General features: G+C 41.7%; 1 protein-coding gene across 2 annotated transcripts in view; it reads right to left on the minus strand.

The window, feature by feature from the left end:
* Nucleotides 1–25,130, minus strand: part of DCAF7 (DDB1 and CUL4 associated factor 7) — a 30,360-nt gene extending 5,230 nt beyond the window's left edge. For both annotated transcript variants that reach the window (XR_005364307.1, XM_038546918.1), the window contains exons 1-6: nucleotides 24,863–25,130; nucleotides 7,716–7,874; nucleotides 6,869–6,980; nucleotides 6,410–6,528; nucleotides 3,581–3,790; nucleotides 1,874–1,991 (exon numbers count right to left, since the gene is read on the minus strand). Coding sequence is in view for 1 of the 2 variants with exons in the window: in XM_038546918.1 (XP_038402846.1) it covers nucleotides 1,874–1,991; nucleotides 3,581–3,790; nucleotides 6,410–6,528; nucleotides 6,869–6,980; nucleotides 7,716–7,874; nucleotides 24,863–25,000 (856 nt within the window). In the remaining variant the exon portion in view is untranslated. The remainder of the gene's footprint in view (nucleotides 1–1,873; nucleotides 1,992–3,580; nucleotides 3,791–6,409; nucleotides 6,529–6,868; nucleotides 6,981–7,715; nucleotides 7,875–24,862) is intronic.

Here is a 25,130-nt window from a genome sequence, read left to right on the forward strand (position 1 = left end):
CAAACATGTCATTTGCAGCCACTCAAACTACTTGAGCAATTAAAGATCCCTGTCTGATGATTCAACCTAATGGGATTTTACCCCATTTTATGGAGTTTTATACTTCAGTGAGGTGTTACACAGATGATATGAAGTGCGAGTGGACATGTGCTATTAAAAACAATTTTCCTCAGAAAAGCTACCTTCTTTGCCTGGGAAATACTGGAAAGAAGGTAATTGCCTTAAAAAAAATACATAAACACACGAAAAAGGACTAGAAGAAAATACACCAAAATGAGCACAGTGGTACCATGAGAATGGCAAAGTTATATTTACTTTCTTCTAGTTAGTAAGTTCTGTAAGGTTGTCATTTACTTATATAATCAGAACAATAAGTTCTTAATTTAAGGGAAGAAGAATAAAAAGGCAGTGACCTTCAATACCACATTATGCCCTGATCTCATCAGCCCATCCTGATGTGAAAACCCGTCTCTGATACACAGGAGAGCTGAGGAGCATAAGAGGCCAGGCTCATGTGGGTAACACTAGCCTCCTGCCACGGCCATGTAACCCGGGCGAGGTACACGATGCCCTTCTGAGGGACCACTTCTGTCAGGAGCTATGTGGAGCTGTTTGAAACGTTCAGTGCCTCTAGAGCACTGAAGTCCTTCTCAGTAACACACTCAACCAAGCCCACTCCTCAGCCACGGCTCCTTCATCTGCAGGGACTCAACCCAGGCAAAGGCAGCCACCAGGAGCAGAAGATGGGCTTCTGGTGAGGGCACTGGTACTGTTCTCCATGGACAGGGGTTAATACCATCCTTTCTTCCTCCTCCCACCTTCCCCTACCCATACCCCTGGTGGGAAAAGAGGCAATAATGAAGGGGTCGGACCACAACCTGAAGTGCAGAGGAAGGCAGAAGGCCCTAAGTGACATACAGGAGTGAGCAGAGGGTCCAAAACACAAAAGTTTCATGCCTTTCAAATTAATATGAAATAGCAGAAAACCAACAAACTACTCTGCTCTTTTGGCTCCATCATGAACAAGGAAATGAGGATGCTACTGATTAGCGAGGAGGGGAAAAAGTATGTTAGAAAGAAACCTGAGGCAGTGAAAATGAAAACATGAGGAGAATATTCTGGGGTGAGAGCGGAATCCCGTCTGTGTGAAATAAAGGGGCAGACATTTGTACTGGGAGCATATGTGGGCATAGGCCCACATAGAAAGTTCTTGAAGGAGACATACCTATGGAGAGTGAGACTGGGGTGGAAATAGGACAGGAAGGAGAGAAGAGGACCTTCACCTTCCTATTTTATATACCTCAGTATTATTTTAATGTTTAATCACAGATTTGTATTATTCCTAGAATACAAGCACATTGACAGCCAGCATATTTTTGAGGGGTATTCTTTTTGGTATTCAAATGGTGAGGTGGGGATGACAAGTCACACAGCACTGATCAAGCCACACAGGGCCTTCAACAAACTCAGAGCCTACTGCACCATGTCCAGTCTCCCCAGGGGGCTGTCAACTTTGACTATTCCCAAAGATTCTGTTCCATCTAAGAGTGACTGCCCCCTCCTCCACAGTCCTGGAGCTGGGTCCTCTGTGCCAACTAGATTTCAGGGAGGCACAGCCTTTAACTGATACATGATGCCAACAGTATATGGCAAAAGCCCTGAAATCACTGAGGTATGAGATCATCTGGAAATTTGGACTACTTCAATTTCACAGGTGAAGGGAGGCTCTCAACTGAGCTACTTCGTTAAATCTCTCAAACCACTCTTAGTAAATAGTAACGATTATAGCTCTAAAGAGACAAGAGGAAGATCTCCTACCCCTGTCCTCCCCCTGGCTCCTCCCCACCCCCACCCCACCCCTGCCACCGATTACCTGCAGTACAGATGTGGCAGGACGAGTGCGGGGCCCAAGCAATGCCATTGACACACGCTCGGTGGTTGTTCAACCTGGCAACAGGTGTGCAGGGAACTCGGACATCCAGAATCACTACCTGCAGAAATAACAAGTAAAAGGCCCAAGAACCTCAGGGTATAACAGGAAAACAAACGAGACATTACAAGAAAAAAAGATCCTAAAGTATAACATATTCATTTGTGGATTTAAAGACCATTAGAGGGATCCCTGGGTGGCGCAGCGGTTTGGCGCCTGCCTTTGGCCCAGGGCGCGATCCTGGAGACCCGGGATCGAATCCCACATCGGGCTCCCGGTGCATGGAGCCTGCTTCTCCCTCTGCCTGTGTCTCTGCCTCTCTCTCTCTCTCTCTCTCTCTCTCTCTCTGTGACTATCATAAATAAATAAAAATTAAAAAAAAAAAATAAAGACCATTAGAGGCAGAGGGTCTTGGTCCCAAAAGCAGTCTTAGGATTGAGGAAAAAGAAAACAAAAACAGGCAGTTTATAGTCTATATGTGGGATCCCTGGGTGGCGCAGCGGTTTAGCGCCTGCCTTTGGCCCAGGGCGCGATCCTGGAGACCCGGGATCGAATCCCACGTCGGGCTCCCGGTGCATGGAGCCTACTTCTCCCTCTGCCTATGTCTCTGCCTCTCTCTCTCTCTCTCTCTCTCTCTCTGTGTGACTATCATAAATAAATAAAAATTTTAAAAATATATATATAGTCTATATGTTAAGCAACATAAGGCCTTCAGACTGATAAGGAAGGAGTGAAGCAGGAGTAGGTAACATGAATTTGGATAATCCACCAAGTCCTATTGGGTGCGTGTACTATGGATTCCATGCGAGCTTGCTGGACAGAGTGAGAGGCCTCTCCCCACAACCCCCAAAGTAGAAACTGAAATGTAAGAAGTCTGAGGTACCAGCTTCACCAAAAGTTAATCACTGCATCATCTCCACCCACACTTCACTGCTTCTATTAAGTTAACAGGCAATGAAGAGTTGTCATTTCTATGTCTGTTTGCTAAAGTTGGAACAATCTGTCCAGACTAGAGAAGGGGAAAACTGCCTATTTCTTTACTCAGCACCGTAAGCACATAATGATTTGGTTTACTTTTTAGACATTGATTTTCATGGCTCCACCTCCAATGCTCCAAGTATTAAAAGTTCTTAACACACAGTCCTTGTTTTAGATCAGGCTTTCTCAATCTTAGCACTATTGACATTTTGGGTCTGATAATTCTTTTCTAAAGGTTTTATTAATTTATTTGATATAGAGAGAGATAGAGAGAGAGCACACAAGCAGGGGGAAGGAGAAGCAGACTCCCAAGTGAACAAGGAGCCCCATGTGGGGCTGGGATCATGACTTGAGCCAAAGGCAGACAGACGCTTAACAGACTGAGCCACCTAGGCACCCCAGGTCTGATAATTCTTTGCGGGGGGTGGGGGGTGGGTGGGGAAGGGATGATTCTTGTATGTACTGCAGGATGTTTAGCAGTACCCCTGGCATCTGCCCACAAGACACCGGTAGCACTGCGCCCTGCCCACAAATTAGGGCAATGTCCCCAGACATTTCCAAAAATCCAGAGAGAAAACTGCCACCAGTGGAGAACCACTCTATACTAAGCTATACTAAGTAATGCCACAGTTAGGTGGCCAGGCCTATGTCAGCCTGAAGCAGGGTACTCACCTCCATTCCATCCATGGCCATAGTGGCCAGGTAGTTAGGGTCCTGCTTGTTCCAGCAGAGGCGAAGCAGTGGGTGATGCTGTGGGTCTTCATAAATGATGGTGCTGTGTTCTAGATGGCGGAGGTCAAACATCCGCACCGAGCCATCAGCGCCCACAGAGGCAAACATGTCCCTGCCACCCCCAGCCCGACTAAATGCAATATCATAGACCTGTTGGTGAATAAGAAGCTTCTGTCAGTTCAGATCCGTGACCTTCCTTTCCTGGAGCAGGGAACTCTACTATCCCTAGTCCACCTAAACCCCCTCACAGTATCTGTGAGTCCTGGCGCCTAAGAGCTCTAACATCAGTGACTTTCCAAAGGACGAAGATCATTTTGCTATACAAACGAGATGGCTTCTTCCTGCATTCCTGCTTTCTGAGCCTTTTGCCTCCAACCCTTGTGATAAGACAAAGAGCATATATCCTGCTGAGTAGCAGGGCACAAGTCAGAGCAAGTATTCTGCATGCTGTCAGCCAGTGGGTATCTTCTGCAACACTATAGAATTGAGACATTCATTTCCTGGGCCTTTGTGGCTTTCATTTGTGAGTGATCAGAGACAGATCCGTGACCAAGTTAAGGCCACTAATTTGAGAGGCGGGAGCAGCCCTCCTGTGGCCACTTAATAGCAGTCAAGCTGGTTCTGCTGTGAAACCCAGACCTGAGACTCGTTTTCAAGAAAGAAGCAATAGCAGTTTTGAATCATGGGAGACTCAGATGTTCCTGTCTTCACAAAGAGGTTTAGTATCACTCTCTTGTCCCTAGGACATGTTCTATTTCTTCACCTAGTTGGTCTGTATTCATAAGTGAATCAATTTAGGTTTTGAATCATTGTTTTTTGCATTTATTACTTGCTGCAAACATTCCACACCACTAATATCTATGAGACAACACAGGCAGAGAGCTTCAGAGAAAGAAAGGGATGAAGAGAATCAGACAAAGCCAGACCAGAGTGGAGAAAGAGAAAAACGGAAAAACCAAAGCCAAGGATCTCCCGGGGTCAAGGATAGTAACAGCTGCTTTCTGGTGAGATAGGAGTGGCTTCACTCACTTCACTCAATACCATCGTTCTAGCCTTCTTGAAGTTCTGCCTGCTAAGGGACATTGTCAAGGAGCACTAATTTCTATTCAACCTCATAAATTCCTTTTTCTCTGGCTGACTATGAAGTTATGTTTCTCTTCCTATGGTAGGGATTAGGAGTGGTTCAAAAGCATTTCCTCCTAAACCAAGGGAAGGTGACAACTCCTGGATATACACTACCCTCCTCCACGCCAAGCCCTGTGCAGGCAGCAAGAGCCCCCAAACAAGTCTCCACTTTGGCAGAGAGAGGTGGACTGAGGAAGAGCAAAGGTCTAAGAGGTGTCTCTGTTTCTCTAAGAGCCACCCTCCCAGGTTTGTTTCTTCAATTCGAGGTGCCGGCCCAGGGCCCATTTGCTGTTAAGATCCATCCCTGGCCCTTGTCCTAAGGAGAAGCTAAAGGGATTTCTCATCTCCTCTCTCTGTTCCCTCAAGTGTCTCTGGCAATGGCTGTGTTCCCTCCCTGGTTTTAGCTTTGGCCAGGGAGATCCAGCGCTGGGCTCCAAGAGCCCTGTTTCCTTCCTTTGCCCCCCTGGTCTACAGGCAGTAGCAGTTTCCTGATGCTCCTATTCTCCACATTACCTCACCGTTGCCAGTGTGGCTTCCCAGCTTCACCATCATCTGTGTAAGCAATGCCCTAGGTTAAATCCCAAGTTTAAATATTCAGAGTAGCTCTAGTCTTCTGGGTTGGCCCCTGACAGAGAAGAGGAGACTAAGTTATCACATAACCAAAATGTAGCAACCCGTTCCATTTGATGTCCAGAGGATTTCCAGAAGTTCCTTACTGGTCCTCTCTATAGGACACTCTTCCTTTGCTCCTTGGCCTAGTAGCAGCCAAGTCCAACAGTCTTGTAACAAAGCTTACCCTTAGGATTCACAGAAAGCCAAAGACCAACCAACCCCACGCTAAGAGCAATAACCTGGTCACCATCTTCCCATTCTGAGGACAACCTCAAGTGTCTGACCTAAGGTCAAGGCATTCTTTTTATCTGCACTAATATTCCTCGCTGTGCAGGGAAAGGGAGAAAAGAAAAGGAAACACTACCCACAGGAAATCAGAGTACAAGGAGCATGCCACAGCTCTGGGAGGAAAAAATTTATGAACAGTTTCCAAAATCTCTCCTCTGAAGAATGCTTTGATGAAAACACAATCACAAATAGTTCTCCTCAGCTTTTCCAATAAACTCAGGAGAAACATTACCATGAAAATAAACCATATTCCATTCCAGACTGTAAAAAAATATTAAGAAACATACTAGAATTTCATAAAACAAGTTAGGAGAAAAAATGGTGATTCTTTTTTACTGCCAAGAAATTTTCCCTCTTTCTGGTTTCCCTCCACTCTCCCCTCCCCCCAAAAAAGTAAATATATTTCAAGACGTTATTTTTTAATCACATCAGATCCAATTAGAGAGTTCATTATTATAAAACAGCAATCTCTGACATGAAAACTATAGATATAAATTAAGTTGTTTATGTCAGCCAAAAAAACAAAACCAAAAACCCACTATAGTTAAAAATAGGTTTGTTTTTTGCTATTTGGACACATCACTACTTTCAATTTCAGCAACCAGACATCGGCATTATATTATGACTTTCCACGTACTTTGCAAAATAGTGAGACTGGTCTGACCTTGACCTGAAGGTGGTCTGACCTTGACCTGAAGACAAAGAAAACAGCTAAGGAAAGCAGGAAAGGAACAGCATCATTACCTCCTTGTCATGCGCGATCAGTTGGGTCTTCACATGACCAGACACAAGATTCACTCGCCCCAACACCTGCCCTGTCTCCAGCCCCCAGATGGTACAAGTCGTATCAATGCTGGAGGTACCTGGAAACAACCAGTGCAAGTCAGTGGCTGACAGGTGTGAGGTTTCCCTCCATGTGTCTACTGCTCTGTGTAGCCCAGGAGACGACATGCCACAGACACTTGCCAGCCAACAAGGGTCAAGTATTCAATTCCTATCCCAGGACCTTTAGACTCTGCTTACTGGAGAGACCAGATACACACACGTGGGAAGCTCAGCTCCCTATGAGGAATTAATGACCACATTCTATATTTAGCCACTTTCCCTCTGGCCCATTCTGGGCTGATGCGTGTACCTCAGGCCCAGTGTTCTATATGAGGAAATGTATCTTTGCTTCTTCAAGCTGGAATACCCATCCCTTACCTAACAGATAAGGATCCACTTCATTCCAATCAAAGGAGGTTAGAGGAGCACAGAAATCTGAGTTCTTGTTGTTGTTTAGCAAACATTCCAGCCGGGTTTCTGTCTCACCAACCTGAAGAACAATAATTTTTAAAAATCAGCCAGTCTTATCTTCACAGAAAACCTTTAAAAGCTCTGTTTACGCAATGTTACTAAAGAAAAGACATGGGTGAAAAACATTTTTATCATAGAGCAATAAAATCCAGAGGAACTCCTTGAATGCTACTTCTATCCACGCTTTCTCCTCTGTCCAGTTTTGTTTTCCAAATTTTCACTGCCAGATTTTCCTAGAGGAGAGGTCTTCTTACCTTGTCCAACACAGAACCTCTGTACCCACCCTGCTGGGCACTATACCTCCAGGCTAGAAGAGATACTCTGACGAGCTCAACTAAGAGAGGAGATGAGGCTCCACAATCCACTCACATACTTTACTAGAATCAGTGGCCCAGTATTTTGTTTTTTAAATTTACTCAAAATATCTTGGCTATGGACAAAGTAAGAAGCCCCAAGCATCCTCCCCTCCCACCCCACACCCAGAAGATTCTCTTCATTTTATCAGGTTAATTGAGCCTCAAGTTTCCAGGGCTGACTGTAGCCTGACTGTAGCAGGACTTCAAGGAATCTTGGCTAGATTTACTAGGAAATCTGCTGAGCCAAATGAGGCCATTCTAGATCCGCTACCATTTGTTTCTCCTGGGGCTACAATGACACTCACAGCTTCCAACCCCAGTCTGTTCTCTGTTGACTCCACACTGCTTAAAAACAACTGCAAGGGAGAAAGCCCAGTGCTAACCGAGCAACTGCTTACCCTCCACACACGGAGATAGTCACCACTTGTTGCCAGTAGGTCTGGATAGACGCCTTTTGTATCAGGGATCCACATGAGCTTTGTAGTGGGGTACGGATGATCAAAGGTGTTTCGGCAAATAAACTCCGAACTCTCTTCATCTAAACCAACAAGCTGAACCTTTAACACAATCAAATTGAGCCACATAAACATTTGTTTTTCTGGAGCAGCATCAAATACATCATATCTTTCCCTCTACCTCCCAACACTAGTAACGTGCTTACACATAAACATGCATCAAATGGGGCAGCCCAGGTGGCTCAGCGATTTAGCGCCACCTCCAGCCCAGGGCCTGAGCCTGGAGATCCAGGATCGAGTCCCGCGTCGGGCTCCCTGCATGGAGCCTGCTTCTCCCTCTGCCTGTGTGTCTGCCTCTCTCTCTCCCTCATTAATAAATAGATAAAATCTTAAAAAAAAAAAAAAAAAAACATGCATCAAATGAGCATTCAAGAAACCAAATCACTGGATTGTCTAGGTGGCTCAGTTGGTTAAGTGTCTGACTCTAGATTTCGGCTCATGATCTTAGGGTTGTGAGATTGAGCCCTGTGCTGGGCTCTGTGCTGGGCGTGGAGCCTGCTTAAGATTCTCTCTTCCTCTCCTTCCACCCATTCCTCTACCCCCACCCCCTCCAAAAAACAACCCAAAGCACTGCAACTGGCACAAAAAAAGCAGTTGCTACTGATGGCAAAGTTCCCTGGTTTCCAGCCTCTTTTTCTTAGCCAGTTTAGACCAATATTAACTTCCATTCTTTTCTGTCAAAGTCAATCTGACTCAATGTGAAATGCCACTCAGTATACAGTTGTTTATGAACTTCCACCAACTGGAAGATGGAATGGAGAATCTTTGGTAAAGATCCATAACAAGTGGTTAAGGACAAACCACACAGCAGAAAGCAGAATTCCTTCTACTGTTAGTTGACTTCAATCTCAGATACCATTATCTTCTTGCCTCCCTTTTTTTTTTTTAAAGTTTTATTTAGGTACAGTTGCATGCAATAAAACTCACTTTAAATGTACAGTTTAGTGATTTAGAATGTATACATTCATAGAGGCATATAGTTGGGAAACCCCTCATGATAATTAAGATATAGAACATTTCTATTACCCTAAAAAGTTCTCTTGGGCTCCTGTGCAGTTAATCCCTTACCTCTAGCCCCAAGCAACCACTAATCTACAGTTTGGCCCTTTCTGTAATACAATACAGATGGAATCATATAGCAATGAGTCTTGTGACTGGCTATTTTTCATACAATGCTCCTAGGAATCATCTTGTTACTGGATTTATCAGTAGTGTTTTCTTTTTCATCATTGAAAACATTGCATTATGTGGAAATACTATAATTTGGGTACCCATTTATTTACCAGTTGATGAACTTTTAGATTATTTCTAGTTTGGGATCATTATAAATATTGCTATGAATATTTTTGCATACATTTTTCTTGGATAAGCTTTTATTTCTCTTGGGTAGACAACTAAGAGTAGAATTGCTGCGTCATCTAGTAAATATACATTTAACTTGATTAAAAAACAAACAGGGATCCCTGGGTGGCGCAGCGGTTTGGCGCCTGCCTTTGGCCCAGGGCGCGATCCTGGAGACCCGGGATCAAATCCCACATTGGGCTCCCTGCATGGAGCCTGCTTCTGCCTCTGCCTGTGTCTCTGCCTCTCTCTCTCTCTCTGTCTCTCATGAATAAATAAATAAAATCTTAAAAAAAATAAAGTTTACTCTTTGTGTTGTACAATCTATAGATTATGACATGTGTCCACCATTACAATATCCTACAGAATAGTTTCACTTCATTCTTTACCAGGCTGTTTTCTTATTACTTAAGTTTTTAGAGTTCTTTACATATTCTGGATATAAGCCCCCCTCGTTATGTGTTTTACAAGTATCTTTTAATGGTCTATGGCTATAGACCATTTTTTTTTCTTTTTTTTTCAGCGTTTTTTGAAGAACAGAAATTTTATTTTTAGAAGTTTTATTTACGTAACTTCTACACCCTGTGGGACTCGAATTCATAACCTCGAGATTGAGTCACATGCTCTACAGACCAAGTTAGCCAGGCGCCCTGAAGAACAGAAATTATAAATTTTGATCATGTCAGTTTATTGTTTCTTTTCTAACTCATGGTTTTGTGTCCTTGCTAGGAAATCTTTGACCCACTGCAGGCCACACATTTTTTATGTTTTCTTCTAAAAGTCATAAATAAATAAATAAATAAATAAATAAATAAATGTATGTTTTAGAGTTTTAGGCTTTATATTTAGGCCTATGATCCATTTCAAGTTAATTGTTTTATATGATGCCAAGTATGAATCAAAGTTCGCTTTTTTTTCCCATACGAATATCTGACTGTCCCAGCATCATGTGACGAAAACTATCCTTTCTCCTTTTAATTACTTTGGCCACTTTGCTGAAAATCAATTGACCGTCTATTTGCACATCTATTTCTGGACTCTATTCTGTCCAACTGATCTACATGCCTATCCATTTACCAGCACCACATTGTCTTGATTATAGCAGCTTTCCAGTGAAGTCCTGAAATCAGATGGTGTGAGTTCTTCAATTTTGTTGTTTTCAGAATGGTTTAGCTATTCCATATATTTGCTTTTCTGTGTAAGTTTTAGAAGCCACTTATTAAATTCTACAAAAAGCCTGCTAAGCTTTGGCTTGGAATTGTGTTGCATCTATAAATCAGTCTGGAAAAACTGCTCTCTTAACAGTAATGAGTCATCCAGCCTATAAATAGCATTTTTCTTCACTTATGTAGGCTTTCTTTAATTTCTCTCAGCAGTGTTTTGAAGTTTTCAATGTACCAGCCCTGCATTTTTTTCATTAACTTTATTCCTAAGTGTTTTTATCCTATTAGAAATGAAATTATTTAAAAAATCCCATTTCCAATTGTTTATTGCCACTATATAGAACTGACTTTTGCACATTACTCTTAAATCCTGTAACTCTGCTAAATTAGTTGTTAGTTTTAGTAGCTTTTTTGGCAGATTCCTAAGGATTTTTCTACGTGTATTTATAGACCTATCCATGCCTTTTAAAAACCTGATGATAGGGAACCCTGGGTGGCGCAGCGGTTTAGTGCCTGCCTTTGGCCCAGGGTGCGATCCTGGAGACCCGGGATCGAGTCCCACATCCGGCTCCCGGTGCATGGAGCCTGCTTCTCCCTCTGCCTATGTCTCTGCCTCTCTCTCTCTCTCTCTCTGTGTGACTATCATAAAAAAATTAAAAAAATAAAAACCTGATGATGACTAAATCTAAATATTCATTTTTATGGAACATCTACAGGCTTTCAAAAATCAAAAAATATAAGTCAGTAACACTACCCTAAGACAGCAATGAAAGTGGTATCACAGATAATACATGATAGGCTGCTTATTTATAACACAGTTAATTGGTAAAAGTTTAGAAGAAAGAGCAATAATTCAAAGGGGGCAAGTGAGAAGTGGAGATAGGATCTGAGCAGTCTCCAAAGGTATGTGTAAAGGCTCTGGGGATGCAAAGAAGAAAGAGAAGCCACCTCAAGAGATGAGAGAGAAAGAACAAATCAATGTACTAAGGCAGCAAACTAAATGACCCAGCTAGGAGCAGCAAGAAAATGAGAGGAACCATCTGAGACAGCAGTGCAGATGGTGCTGGGAAGGTGTGCCTGGGCAGGCTGCAGAGCCCTGAAAGCAAACTGAGGACCTAGGTGGGCTTTCCCCTATGAATGTGTCTGAGAAGGTGGTAGTAGGACTATGAGGCCTTGGAGGTAAGATATGAGTCCTGATAATGCTGGGCAGGACTGTCTGCCAGGCAAGGGGCTCAACCCAGAGACCCACAGGAAAACTGGAAAAGGTTAAGGGCCTATGGTGACAGGTAGTAAGAATGGCAGGGGACAACCAGGGATGGCCATTAGAGGGATTTTGGCTGAATGAACAGTTCTTTGAGAATTTAAAATACGGACCTTTACAGAAAATAATAAAGAAGGAAGATTCTAGATGGAACAGGGAAAATTCGCATCAACCGTGGTGGGGAAGGGAGGAGAAAACACGAGAGGTTAAATTTTGGGGCTCATTGGGTAGAATAAAGAATAAGCCTCGCATACAGATTTTGAACCAGATACTTCATTTATGTACCTATTCAATGAATTTTAATGAGTGGCTACTAGGTGCCAGGCACTAAGTTCTGAGGATAGGGCAGCAAGCTCAAGAAACAAAAATCTCCCTAATCACACAGGTAACGCTGTGGGCTTAAACTAGAGAAAACACTACATACTCTTCTAAAAGCTACCTTTCAAGTCATCAGATTCCCCCAACCTTGAAATATCAGATCCTGTGAGCATTTGCCCCTAATATCCTTTTTTCCCCCCCTAATATCCTCTTAATGAGACATGCAAGGCTCTTTTATTACCTGGCCCTAGCCTATCTTACTTCCACTCTTATTTATCTAGTCACTGCTGCTTATATTTTCAGGTTCCTTTCCTTACACTGCCCTCTATGCTTGTAAAACCCTACCTCCTTTTGTCAACCTAAATCCCACCCAATTTCAGGAATCCAGAGCTCCTTACTTACTATGTGCTAGTTGTAGAACCTTGGACATGTTACTTAACTTTGCTAAACTGGTTTTCCAATCTGTAAAGTGAAGACATTCACAGTACCTACCTCAGAGTTCTTTGTGACACTCTTTGTATGTAAACACCCTTTGCATGTATACTGCTTAGGCTAGTGTCATACTCAGTGTATGAGCTTTTAATATTACTACTATGTCTCACCTCCTTCATAAACCATCTATAGTCTCCCTGGTACAGTGTGATCTTTCAGTACTGATCTATACCATTTGGTGACTAACCCCATACTGCCAAATGGAAGTACCTACATTATTGTCTTCCGCTATTTCACCCAGTAAATGCCTTAAAAACAGGCTGGTCTTACTTCTGCTTGTACTGCAAACAGCAGTGGTCTCCAAATCTGGCCCCTTAGATTTACCTGGAGTGCTCTACACATTCCTGGAGTCCCTAGCTCTAGCCCAAGATTCTGACTCAACAAGTGTCTTGTAGGGCCCAGAAATCTATCTATATTCTTAACCTCCCTGGATGACTGATTTAGCAAGGTCTGACCACCTCTGCACAACAATACCTAACCCAGGAAAGAAGTAGGTAATGGCTGGGATTTCATCTTTCCTGATCTTCCCAAAGACTTCACAAGTTTGCACAGACCTGTTTTATCCTTAACCGGACTTCAGCTCTTTTCTCTAACTATTGAGAGGAATAACAACTGGCTCTCACTGTTACTGTTTTTTGTTCAAATATATGTTTAAGGGATGTCTGGGTCCTCAGCGGTTGAGTGTCTGCCTTTGGCTCAGGGCGTGATGACTACATCCTGGAGTCCCAGGATCGAGTCCCGGAGTCCCTGCATGGAGCCTGCTTCTCCCTCTGCCTGTGTCTCTGCCTCTCTATCTCTCATGAATAAAATCTTTAAAAAATAAAATAAAATAAACAAATACATGTTTAAAATGAGATGATGAAAGAAAATGGAAGTGTTCTGTGAATATTCACATAATAGAGAGTGAAGTGGTAGTCTCCCATTAACTCCACCCCCCAGTTCAACTTACTCTCAAACCAGTTTGCTGTGTAGCTTTCCCAATGGTCTTTGGTGCATTTGTATGTATACGTACATGGTGGGGTGTTTTAAAAAACATAAAGAAGCTTGGACCATATAATGTATTCTGCAACTTGCTCTTAACTTATCTTGGAAGGTCTTCTCATGTCTACCTCATTCTTCTGTAGCAGGCCATGTTAAGCACATCATAACTTATTAACCATTCAGTCATTGTGATTATAGCCCATTGTTTTGCTATTATACTTCGTGCACATGTGCAAATGCTTTATTGAATAGATTGCTAGAGGTATAATTATTGCATTATATTTTAAATGTTAGTACCACAGAAACTATGAGATAATGAGTGTTAAGCATTAAAAAGTTTATAGATTTGATCCAAGAGATTTGAAGTTGCTTCCATGTATACTTCCTAAACAGTATACAAGAGTGCCAATTTCTCCATAACTTTTAAAACACTGAAAATAATCTTTTACATTTTTGCTAATCTGATGGATAAAAACAGTATTTCACCATTTTACTCTTGATGCTGAGCATATTTGTTTACTATTTCTACTTCTTTTTTTTTTTTGTATCTACTTCTGATTAACAGTAACAATTGTTAATCATCTATGTGCTTATGGTGGGCCAAGTACAAGCACAGTGCTTACTGCAAGCACTACCTCATTTAATCTTCTCACCATCTTCACGACGTAGGTACTATTCTTCTTTCCATTTTCCTAAGATACTAAGTAAAAGAGATGGTAAGTATCCTGCCAACAATCATGAAGCTGTCTTTTAAAGATTTTTAATATTTATTTATTTATTTATTTATGAGACAGAGAGAGTGCATGTGCACGCTGGGGGAGGGGCAGAAGGAAACACTCTCAGGCTCAGGGCTCAATTTCATGACCTTGAGACCACAACCTGAGCCAAAATCAAGTCAGACATCAAACTGACTGAGCCACCCAGGTGCCCCTGAAGGTGTCTTTTAAATCTTTTTTTTTTTTTTTTTTAAAGATTTTATTTGTGAGAGAGAGAGAGAGAGACAGGCAGAGGGAGAAGCAGGCTCCATGCAGGGAGCCTGAGGTGAGACTCGATCCCCAGTCTCCAGGATCACGCCCTGGGCTGAAGGTGGCGCTAAACCACTAAGCCACCGGGGCTGCCCTGAAGCTGCCTTTTAAATATAGATAATCCTGTCTCACAGCCCAAGCTCTTCACTATTATGCTATAAAAACACCGACCTAAAACATTTGCCCAGTTTACTGAGTTGTATCTTTTTCTTGATTCATAGGAACTCTTATAGATGATTACTATGCCTTTGATAAATTTGTCCATAAAACTCTGAGAGTGGTGCTTTTTTGAGAATAGATTTTTGACTACATTTTCAATTCTCCAAAAAAAAAAAAAAAAATCCTTAGGAATTTAATTATTCAGATATTCTCCTGAAGTTTGGCACTTTGTTTTGCCTTAAAACTATGCTTCACCTAGGCTTTTGACTATAGTCTTAAAAAACCATTAGTAGCACTCTCAATCTTTGCACCCTCCCTCCTACTCCATATGTCCACTTATGTCCACAGGAAAGGGAGTTTCTGTCCCTGTCCCCCATGGGAAGAAATACTGAGGGTGAGGAGTTCTGCTCTTGCATCCCCACCCCTAATGAGCTCCAACTGTTAAACTGACCAAAGCATGAGCCAGGCATGTGTACATGTCCTACTAGAGGGCCTGACTGCTGTTAGGCAGGCACAACTGCACCTGCTCTTGCCCAGCCTGCTCCTAGATGGAGAGGCAAACCAGCTACTCATCATGGGTCTGGTCATCCTTTGCTCCAGTTTCTCTCCACGTTCCCCTGAGGAGGTGAGGTCAGGTTGCATCTGCCCATAAATCAGACGTGGAAAAGCAGAAAGTCTCACTTAAGTTTTAAGGCTAATCTGCATTTCTCCAACTTAGTTTACCAGGGAGTAGCATCATACTGGAGGTGCCTGTTCAGCCATTAGCAGAGTGGGGCTAGACTTCTCCTTTGGCTATTATTACTACTGGTATATAAGTTCCTTGATAAGAAGCTCCCAAGGGGAAAGGTGGTGACTGGTAGAATTTAGACACCAAAATTCTACCCTTAACACCGTACATCTTCTATATTTTCTTGCTCAGACTTACAAGTTCCAACTAAATGACCTTTTTAAATTAATTTTTCATGATCTTTTAATTGGGTTTATCTTATTCTTTAAATTAACTTCTGTAGGGCAGCCTGAGTGGCTCAGCGGTTTGGTGCCGCCTTCAGCCCAGGGCGTGATCCTGGGGTCCCGGGATTGAGTCCCACATAGGGCTCCCTGCATGGAGCCTGTTTCTTCCTCTGCCTGTGTCTGTGCCTCTCTCTCTCTGTGTCTCTCATGAATAATTAAGTATTTTTTAAAAAATAAAAAATAAATTAACTTTTGTAGATTGTTGAAGAATTATAAAATGTATGACCATTGTATAAGACCAAAGTATAGGTACACAAAAAAGTGAATAACTTCCCCTCATCCCATACCCAATATATCACTGTGGAGACTGAGAAAAATTAAGGCCATTCCACCTCAAGTTTAGCATTAGCACAAGTACAGCCATCTTAGGCCCCTGTGAATAAGAGCTGAACTTTACTGGAAAAACTGCAGAATGTCCTCGGTAGGGAATCCCATATCAGAGTGAGAACAGAGCCCAAGCCAGTGGCAGAAAGTCCCATGTTAGAATGAGAACAGAGCTCAATGCCCTTGAAAGCCCCATATCAGAATGTAAACAGAACTTGAGAAATTCCTCCAATTCCTCCACCCCTTCTGAAAATCCCCTAGACCAGCCCATAAAAAACCCAGCTGTAACCCACTTCGGGGTCCAAGTCCCTGCTCTGCTGTGTCGCGTATACGAGCTTGCTAATAAACCCTCGTGTGCTTGCATCGGTGTCGGCTCCGTGGTGGTTTCTCGGATTTGCAATCTTGGGCACAACATCACAATTATTTACTGTATATTGCTTCTTTATGCTCAAACATATATACACACAAGTATAGGGTTTTCTCTCAACTTTTAGAAAAATGGAATACTCTGGGGATCCCTGGGTGGCTCAGCGGTTTAGCGCCTCCCTTCGGCTCAGGGTGTGATCCTGGAGTCCCGGGATCGAGTCCCACATCAGGCTCCGTGCATGGAGCCTGCTTCTCCCTCTGCCTGTGTCTCTGCCTCTGTGTGTGTGTGTGTATGTGTCTTTCATGAATGAATAAATAAATAAAATCTTAAAAAAAAAAAGACTTACAAGTTGCAGTGCTATAATCTTTTCATTAATACTATACTATATCCAGTGCTATAATCTTTTCATTAATTTAACAAAATGAGGACATCCCTCAGGTAAATACAGAGATCCAACTCATTCTTTAACTGATGCATACATATTTCGTGGAATAAATGTACCATACTATGTTGGTCAACAACTCTCCTAATCATGCATGTTGTTTCCCTTTTTTGCCACTACTTAACATGCCCCATACGTGTGTGCTTATATACTGCTATCTTTATTTCTGAAGGCCAAACCCAAGAATGAGACTGCTGTATTAGAAGGTATGCATATTGTATTTATTTATTCATTTTAATGCAGCAATACCTGCTTTAATTAATCAATTACTTCTCTTTTAAATTTTTATTATTTTTAATCAATTAATTCTTAAATTTATTTTTTAAGTAGGCTCTATCCCCAAGCCCAATGTGGAACTTGAACTCATGACCCTAAGATCAAGAGTTACACGCTTTACCAACTGAGCCAGCCAGACACCCCAAGATATGTGCATTTTTAGTTTTATGGGATGCTGAATTACTTTCCAAATAGGTTATAGCAATTCACACTCCTACCAGCATGTGTTCATTTCCTCATACCATCAACAACACTAGAAGCAGTTAACTTTATTTTTATCAATTTAAAAGGAAAAAAAAATTACTTGGTCAATTCTCATTTCCCTTAACTACCTGTGAGGTTGAGCATCTTTTCCTATTTATTCAACATTCACACTTCTCCTATGAACTAGCTATTTATACTTGGTCCATTTTTCTATCACATTAACCTGTCATGTTTTGAAAGTATTTCCCCTGGCCTACCATTCGTCTTCTGACTTTATCCACAGCATTATCTTCTCACATAGAAATGTTTTATTTGTATGTAATATGATCTGCCAATCTTTTCCTTATTTGACTCTGGATTTAATGATTGGTTTTAAGATTGTCTTCTCTTCTGCTCACCCCTACTGCCTCAGTACAAATTTCCTAATCAGTTTTCTTCTATTATTGCTTGTGAGACTTTTCTTAACATTTAAATATTAGATCTGGAATTGATTTTAATATACAACATTAATTAGCAGGCTCTAATTTTTTCTGGCAGACAGCCAATTATGCCAATATAATTTATTAATTTTCTTCCTAGTGAATTAAGGTTTTATCTTACCACATACTACATTTCTATATATACTTAGATCCATTTTGGAACATTCTATGTGGTTCCAATAATCTCTCTGGCTATAACTATACCAATCCAGTGTATTTATTCTATTTTATTCTGATAGGGCAATTGTTTCCCTTTGTTTTTCAACGCGTTCTTTTATCTCTTTTTTTTTTCCCCACATTTGTATATATTTATTTTTAAGGCTCTGGTGACAAACAATATTCCAATTCTGGCTCTGCTTTTACCATCTATGTCACTTTGGGTAAGTCATTTATCATATCTGGGCCTCAGTTCTCTCATCCTCCCTTAAGTTTTGATATGTAGTAATTTTTCCTAATCAACGGACTTCCCTTAACTTAAAAAATTTATTTTCTTAGTACATGGCCCATTTTTGTAAATTGAGTTATCTTTTCTAAAAGTGCATTATTTTGGGGTGCCTGGGTGGCTCAGTTGTTTAAGCATCTCCCTTTGGCTCAGGTCATGATTCCAGGTTCCTGGGATCTAGATCTGTATTGGGCTTCCTGCTTAGCAGGGAGCCTGCTTCTCTCTGTCTGTCTGCCACTCCTTCTGTGGCTCCTGCTACTTGTTCTCTCTCTCTCAAATAAATGAATAAAATCTTTTTTTAAGTGAATTATTTTTACAACATAAATCTATATTCTTAAGCATATTCTCAGGTATTTATAGTGGCACAATCTATAATAATTGCACATTTGTAGACATTGCTCAATTACCTTCTGTCATCAAATGTGGTACACCTAATTTCTCCTCTTCAAGAGGACTCAACTGTTTTTGCCTGGCTGCCCATTTCTTTCTTCATCCTTAAAACTGAGCAACTTTCCTAGGAAAGTTTTCAGTGTCAATGTTTTGTGTTCATTTTTCTTGAGAGAAAGAGTTTAAACTCATTACTTTAAACTTTTATTTCCATAAAGTCTTTTTTTTTTAAAGATTTTATTTATTTATTCATGAGAGACACACACAGAGAGAGAGGCAGAGATACAGGCAGAGGGAGAAGCAGGCTCCATGCAGGGAGCCTGATGTGGGACTTGATCCCAGGACCCCAGGATCACGCCCTGGGTCAAAGGCAGGCTCTATACCACTGAGCCACCAGGGCTGCCCTAAACCGTGGATATTACTATGTCAAAATGTCTCCTAAGACACATATATGCAGGGTGCATGGGTGGTACAGTCAGTTGAGCAGCCGATTCTTGGTTGGCTCAGGTCGTGGTCTAAGGGTCATGCGATAGAGCCCCATGTCAGGCTCCATGCTCGGTGTGGAGTCTATTTGAGATTCTCTTTCCCTATGCCCCTGCCCCCACACCTCCACCCCCAATCTCTCTATAAAATAAGTAAATAAATCTCTAAATAAGCCTATATGCAACATAAAATATTTACTGCGAAGAGACATGACCACATCTTCACTTTCAAATGCTTTCATGAGTAACAACATAAGTTACTATTCACATAGTAAAATTCACATCTTACATTTTAAAAAAATTTAAAAGATGTCATGCCTATCTTGTTATTTCATGCTCCTTGAGAGAGGAAACTGTATTCCACTTTATTACACACAGTGCTAGTATCAGAACATGAAGATGAATGTGTATATACATGTAATTCTTTTTTTTTTTTTTTTTTTTTTTTTAAGTAGGCTCCAGTAAGCACCCAGCATGAAGCCCAAAGTGGGGCTGGATCTCACAACCTCAGATCAAGACCTGAACCATTATCAAGAGTCACTCAACCAACTGAGCCACTCAGGCACCTCCGTATATATGTAATTGTGTTAAAGCCCCAAGTTATGCAAATCAATAGGCCACTCCAGTCAGTGGAACATTTTCTTTCTCTCTTTTTTTTTTTAGTGGAACATTTTCTATGATTGTTAATATAACCAAAATCAGCTAAGCAAAATCCTGTGAGAATAAACCAGCTTTTCTTAATCTTTTCCATTTGTCCTCCCTTCAAGCCTGTTCTTGACTGAGTATTGTTGATCAATGTCTGCAGAGGAGCCTTGCCTTGTCAAACTCTGAGATGAATTCTGTCATAGTACCCTGTCAGCTCAGAGACTAAGCCAACAGCTCTAGCATCCTGGCCTCAGGCAAGCCAGACTACCTACAGAACACAGATTCATTCCTTGATCAAATCACAGCTTCTCCAGTAAGTCTGTATGAACCAGGTTAGGACAAAAAGTAATAAAGCAGCAGCACTTTTATCCAGTGGTCCCATGGAGGAATTAGTCCTCTCACTGTCTAGAAAAAAGAAAGGAGGAAGTTAAAATCAGAAGAGTTTTATATTTTAAATTCCCCTGGCTGACAGTCTTGACAGGGACTGATGGAGCACTGCAAAATTCTATCTATCATAAATACTTAGGTGTACTAAAACACTTTGTCTTTTTTGTTGCCAATTTTCTATCTGGTAGCAAAGGCCACAGAAGGTTACTAAGTATCATAATTGTGCCTAAAACACTTAAGTATGTGTTCAATACATATCTGTTGAATTAAATGAAGAGATTCCTGAAGGGCTGCCACAAATACTAAGGAACGAAAATTTATATGCCAGAGTCAAAATTATTATGTGCCAAATAGATAAAATAACTACTTTAAAATCTCAGAAGCATCAACACAGGCCGAAAAGGCAAGCAGTCATCCCATGTGTATTTCAAGTACAAGATAGTCTTATCCAGATTCACTACCAGTATTTTTCAAAAAGCATCAGGTATACCTATTTCTCTCTTCAGAACCTCAAAATGTTTTCTAGATGCTAAATCTTAAAGCATTATGGTCAGCTAGATAAATATTAGGAAAAAATAAACCTCTATCAATCTGCCAATTCTATTCAAAACCAACCCTGAAACATGCAAACAAGTGAAAAGAAGCCCAGGAACTGGTACCATCTTTTGCCCTAAAACGGCAAATACCGCCTGTCTAAAGATCATAGATATGGTCAAAACTCAGGAGATGTACCAGCATTCTAATACCAGCTACTGTGTTTAAGCCAGGTAGAATAAGAGAAAATGGGCTTAAACTGGTATATTACAGTACCTGAGTCTGACTACAAGAAGCTTCTAGACCACAAAAATGGATTTAGTTGAAAGGAATCAAGGGAATTTTTTCCTCCAGGTCTTTAAAAGGCAGAGTAATGAACATGATATTTTAAGGTAGCTTTCTGGCCTGGGGTCTTGATTCCTCTCTGGAAAATATAAGTAACATTTATATAACACCTATATAATTCTCCTTGATTATATTTCAATGATACAGATACAGTAATGATGATTAAATAACAACAGCCAACATTTCTAAATTGCTTACCATGTATGTCCCAGGCAGAGTTCCTAAACGCATTACATATATATTAACTCATTTAGTATTACTTATTACCTTCATCTTACAGATGAGCAAACAGGCACAAACATTAACTTGCCCAAAGCCACACAAAACTGGGAAGAGGTAGGACTGAAACCTCAACACCAAATACCTCAAAGGGACTATCTGGTAATAGAGCTTTTTGCATGGGATAGAAGAGCAGAATCAAAGTTCAGGTGCATGTTAGATACAGAAAGATAGAATTCCTGCCTCTGGTCAGCAGATGCCCAAGTAATCCTAGGGTAATGTTCTTAGAGTGCCATCTGGACCACCTATTTCTGATTCAGTTGAGCGTCTGTTAACTTCAGAAGTGGAGCCCAGGAATGTGCAAATCCCTCAGAGGAATCTCAAACACACTAAAATTTAGAAAACCATCACTCCAACACCAATGCTGCTATATCCCCCCGTAGAGACCACAAAAAGATGAAACACAAATATGATAATGAGACTTCTTATTCCAAATGTAGATGATAGAATCTGGCTCTTTACTCTAAAACAATTCCCAAATTTATTCAGATGATGGAACACTTGAAAGTCAAGTTGTTGAAATACTAATAAAATTTATTTCTACTAAACTACAAATACAAATAATTTTACTATAGGAAAAATATGATTACATTACTACAAACCTTTTAGAAATTATAATCATGTATTCTGATGTCAGTGTCTCCACAATAAAAAAGATGACCATTTCTGGATCATCTTTTTTTTTCATCATTTCTTTTTCATCAATGTTAAAAGCTGTGTCCATTTATTTTGCCCTCTGCTGGTAATCACTATCGACAGCAAGCAGGTAACAAAGATCTGAAAATTCCAACCAATAACTTTTAAATTTCTCTAAATTGTGAAGTCCAGCACCTTCTTGGTAAAAGTTTTGTCCAAAACTGAGCCTAAGAGGCATTGTGTTAGAGTGGTATTTACTACTCACCAGCCCCTAGACACAGATCCTTTACATCAGGGTTTAACTTGAGGTCCATGAACTTGAACTGGAAAATCACATTTTGTATTTTCACTAACCTCTGGCTGAAATTTAGCATTTCCTTCCATTATGAAGGGAGACAACTACTGACAACCAAGTCAATATCTGACTTTGTCACTAACAGAAATCATATTTTTATCATATCACATTACTATAATTAACCATCTTGAAATGCTATTTATCCTCACACTACTTTAAAATTATAGTCATATTTACACTGGATGGTGTAATCTAATGAATTAATTAAAGAGTACAGGGGCACCTGTGTGGTTCAGTCAGTTGGGTGTTCAACTCTTGGTTTTGGCTCAGGTCATGATCTCAGGATCATGCTCAAGCCCCATCCAGGGGCTCTGCACTCAGCAGGGAGTCTGCTTGAGATATTCTCTCTCTCTCTGGACCTCCCCCACTCCCTAAAAAAAAAGTACCTGTTACTATAACTCCACTTTTTAAAAAATGTTTTTGATAACTGTAGTTCAATATAATCAATTTCCTTCGTAATCCTATGTATTTTATGCATTTGAAAATGGAATTATGAAAAGAGGTCTACTGGCTTCAGATTCCCAAGGTGTCCATAGCATGCATACGTCCGCATATATACATACACACGTTAAGAACCCTGACTTAGAGAAGTTGGGGCACAAAAAAAGCTTTAAGGTACTGGCTTGCCTACATCATGCCCATGAGTTAAGATAGAAATAACTGCTTATCTCATGATTACTGGGATTATCAGTTTACATTTCACTACTGAGACCCATAGTTCCTGTGTGCCTGGCACAAAGGAGTTCCACTAGGTTGCTAAATGAAAGGACAAACTTTGGGGTAGAGTTCCTATAAGTGAGGTTAACCCCAGTTACTTCACTGATTGTACCAGGAGCCTAACTGTGGCTTAGCTCCTCCTTTCTTAGAAATGAGGCAGCTTCATCTTACCCAAATTGACTCTGAAAGACCTTATGAGAAAAAAGGGGCCACCAATTTGAGTAAAAAAAACTCGAGCCCTATGAAAGATATATTTTACTGTTTTTTTTTTAAACACATATTCTTAAATAATAGTTCTAGTGGTCTCAATTTTACTAACATAGTTTCCACATCAGGACCTTGAATTCCATTCCATTCTGCTATCCACTATGGGGCATAAGGAAGTGGGAGCCAATACAGAAAATAAAACTATGTCTTGCTCAGGACTCTCTGCTTTCTGTAGAAATAGGGAGACTTCAGTATCAGTGTGTAGTCCCTGGGATTTGTGTGTAAATTGTGTATATTATATCGGGGCAATGAGAGTCCTTCGTTTTCATCAGTTTCTCAAAGGGGATTCTAGAGGGACACCTGGGTGGCTCAAACAGTTCAACATCTGCCTTCGGCTCAGGTAATGATCTCAGAGTGCTGGGATAAAGTCCTACAATGGGCTCCCTGCTCAACGGGGAGAGTTTGCTTGTCCCTCTCCCTCTCGCACCCCCAGTTCATGCATGCAAAGTTGAGACCTAGACTCTAGAGAAATGCTTCTGGAAAACTGTAAACAAACTTACAATGCACAAATGTTTTTTGATAAGACCTTTATGTGTAAAAAAGAACTCTTCCTACAACAAACTGTAGGTCAGAAATAATAAGATTAACCTGTGCAACACCCCACAGCTATTTAGTGGACTAGACAGAACCAAATTCCACTTGGCTTTTTCCCCTGCACCATGCCTATCACTGTACACACAGTTTTATTCTTGAGCCATGATGTTCATGGTGTCAAGCAGGAGTTGAAGAAGGCTTTAAACACCACTAGCCAAGGCTCTCAGTTGCTCTGTTCTCACTCTCACAGTGTTTAATACAGCAAGTAGAAAGATTAAGGGATAAAGGAAATAAAATTCTTCCTACGGACATATTCAACAACTTTCAAAAATATATTGATGCTGCAATGTCCGCTAAAAAGATTCTTCCTATTGTCTGTGCATCTATGAAAGATCCTCAAATTGTCAATGTCCAGAAAGTCTTACTACTCAAGTTACACTTTTGCATCAGCATGAAAGAAGCCAAGAAAAGGTAAGGAACGTGTCCTCCTTCTCTATTCTGAAATAGAATTATCTGAAAACGTGGCAGGATCACGGTCACAGAACAAAACTTCCAAAAAGAGATCGCTTTTAAGAGGACAGATACGAGGCAGCAACAGCAGTTAACACTCCCAGCAGAAGAGCCGGGGAGGGGGAATCCATGAATAGCACCTGAGGATGGGAGTAGGAGGCGGGGAAGCCTGCACACTGAACAGCCCTAACAGAAATCTAGCGTGGCCAAGAGTGTATGACCACCGACTGAGGCGCCAGCACCTTTCTTCACAGCCATCCCTCTCTCTTCCCCTGTCCGCCCCCCAAGTTGAAGCAAAGCGGCGGGAAGAGAGAGAACTGGAGTGATAAATGACGTAGCCCTTGGGGGGATAAAGTCGAGTTTGAGTGCCATTTCCCCGCGAAATAACTGTCTGACTCGGGCAAGTCACAACACGGTGCCTCAGTTTCCCCATAAGTAAAACGCGGGGGGGGGGGGTAATTACACTCCTGACTACATAGGAATGCTGTCAGGATTAAACGAAACAATGAGTGCGAAAGCTTCTGCACAGGGCCAGACTCTGACGAACCACTCCGGGAGCGCTAAGGCAAGTCCGCAGCAGGGTCCCGGGGTCTGGGCTCCGGCCCGGAAAGGGTGCTCCCGGGGCCCGCTCCCCGCCAGCTGGGTTCCGAGCCCCTGCCCGGCCCACCTTGTTGTTGTACTCCTCCACGAAGCTGCCCAGCGCCAGACGAAAGCGCTTGTCGGGCCGCACGCTCCAGTTCATGGCGTAGACGGTCCAAGGCGCTTCATACTTGTAGATCTCCTTCCGTTTGCCGTGCAGGGACATGGTGGCGGCGGCGGGGCCGCAGTGCGGGCCGGGACGACAGCGAGCTGCTGCGGGCCGGGCGCGAGTCAGGCGGGGAGCCGGGCCTGAGACTGAGGGGTCCGCAGGGAGGCGGGGAGGGGGCGGGCAGGGA

The sequence above is a fragment of the Canis lupus genome, chromosome 9, assembly GCF_011100685.1.
Source record: "Canis lupus familiaris isolate Mischka breed German Shepherd chromosome 9, alternate assembly UU_Cfam_GSD_1.0, whole genome shotgun sequence".
Lineage (NCBI taxonomy): Eukaryota > Metazoa > Chordata > Mammalia > Carnivora > Canidae > Canis > Canis lupus.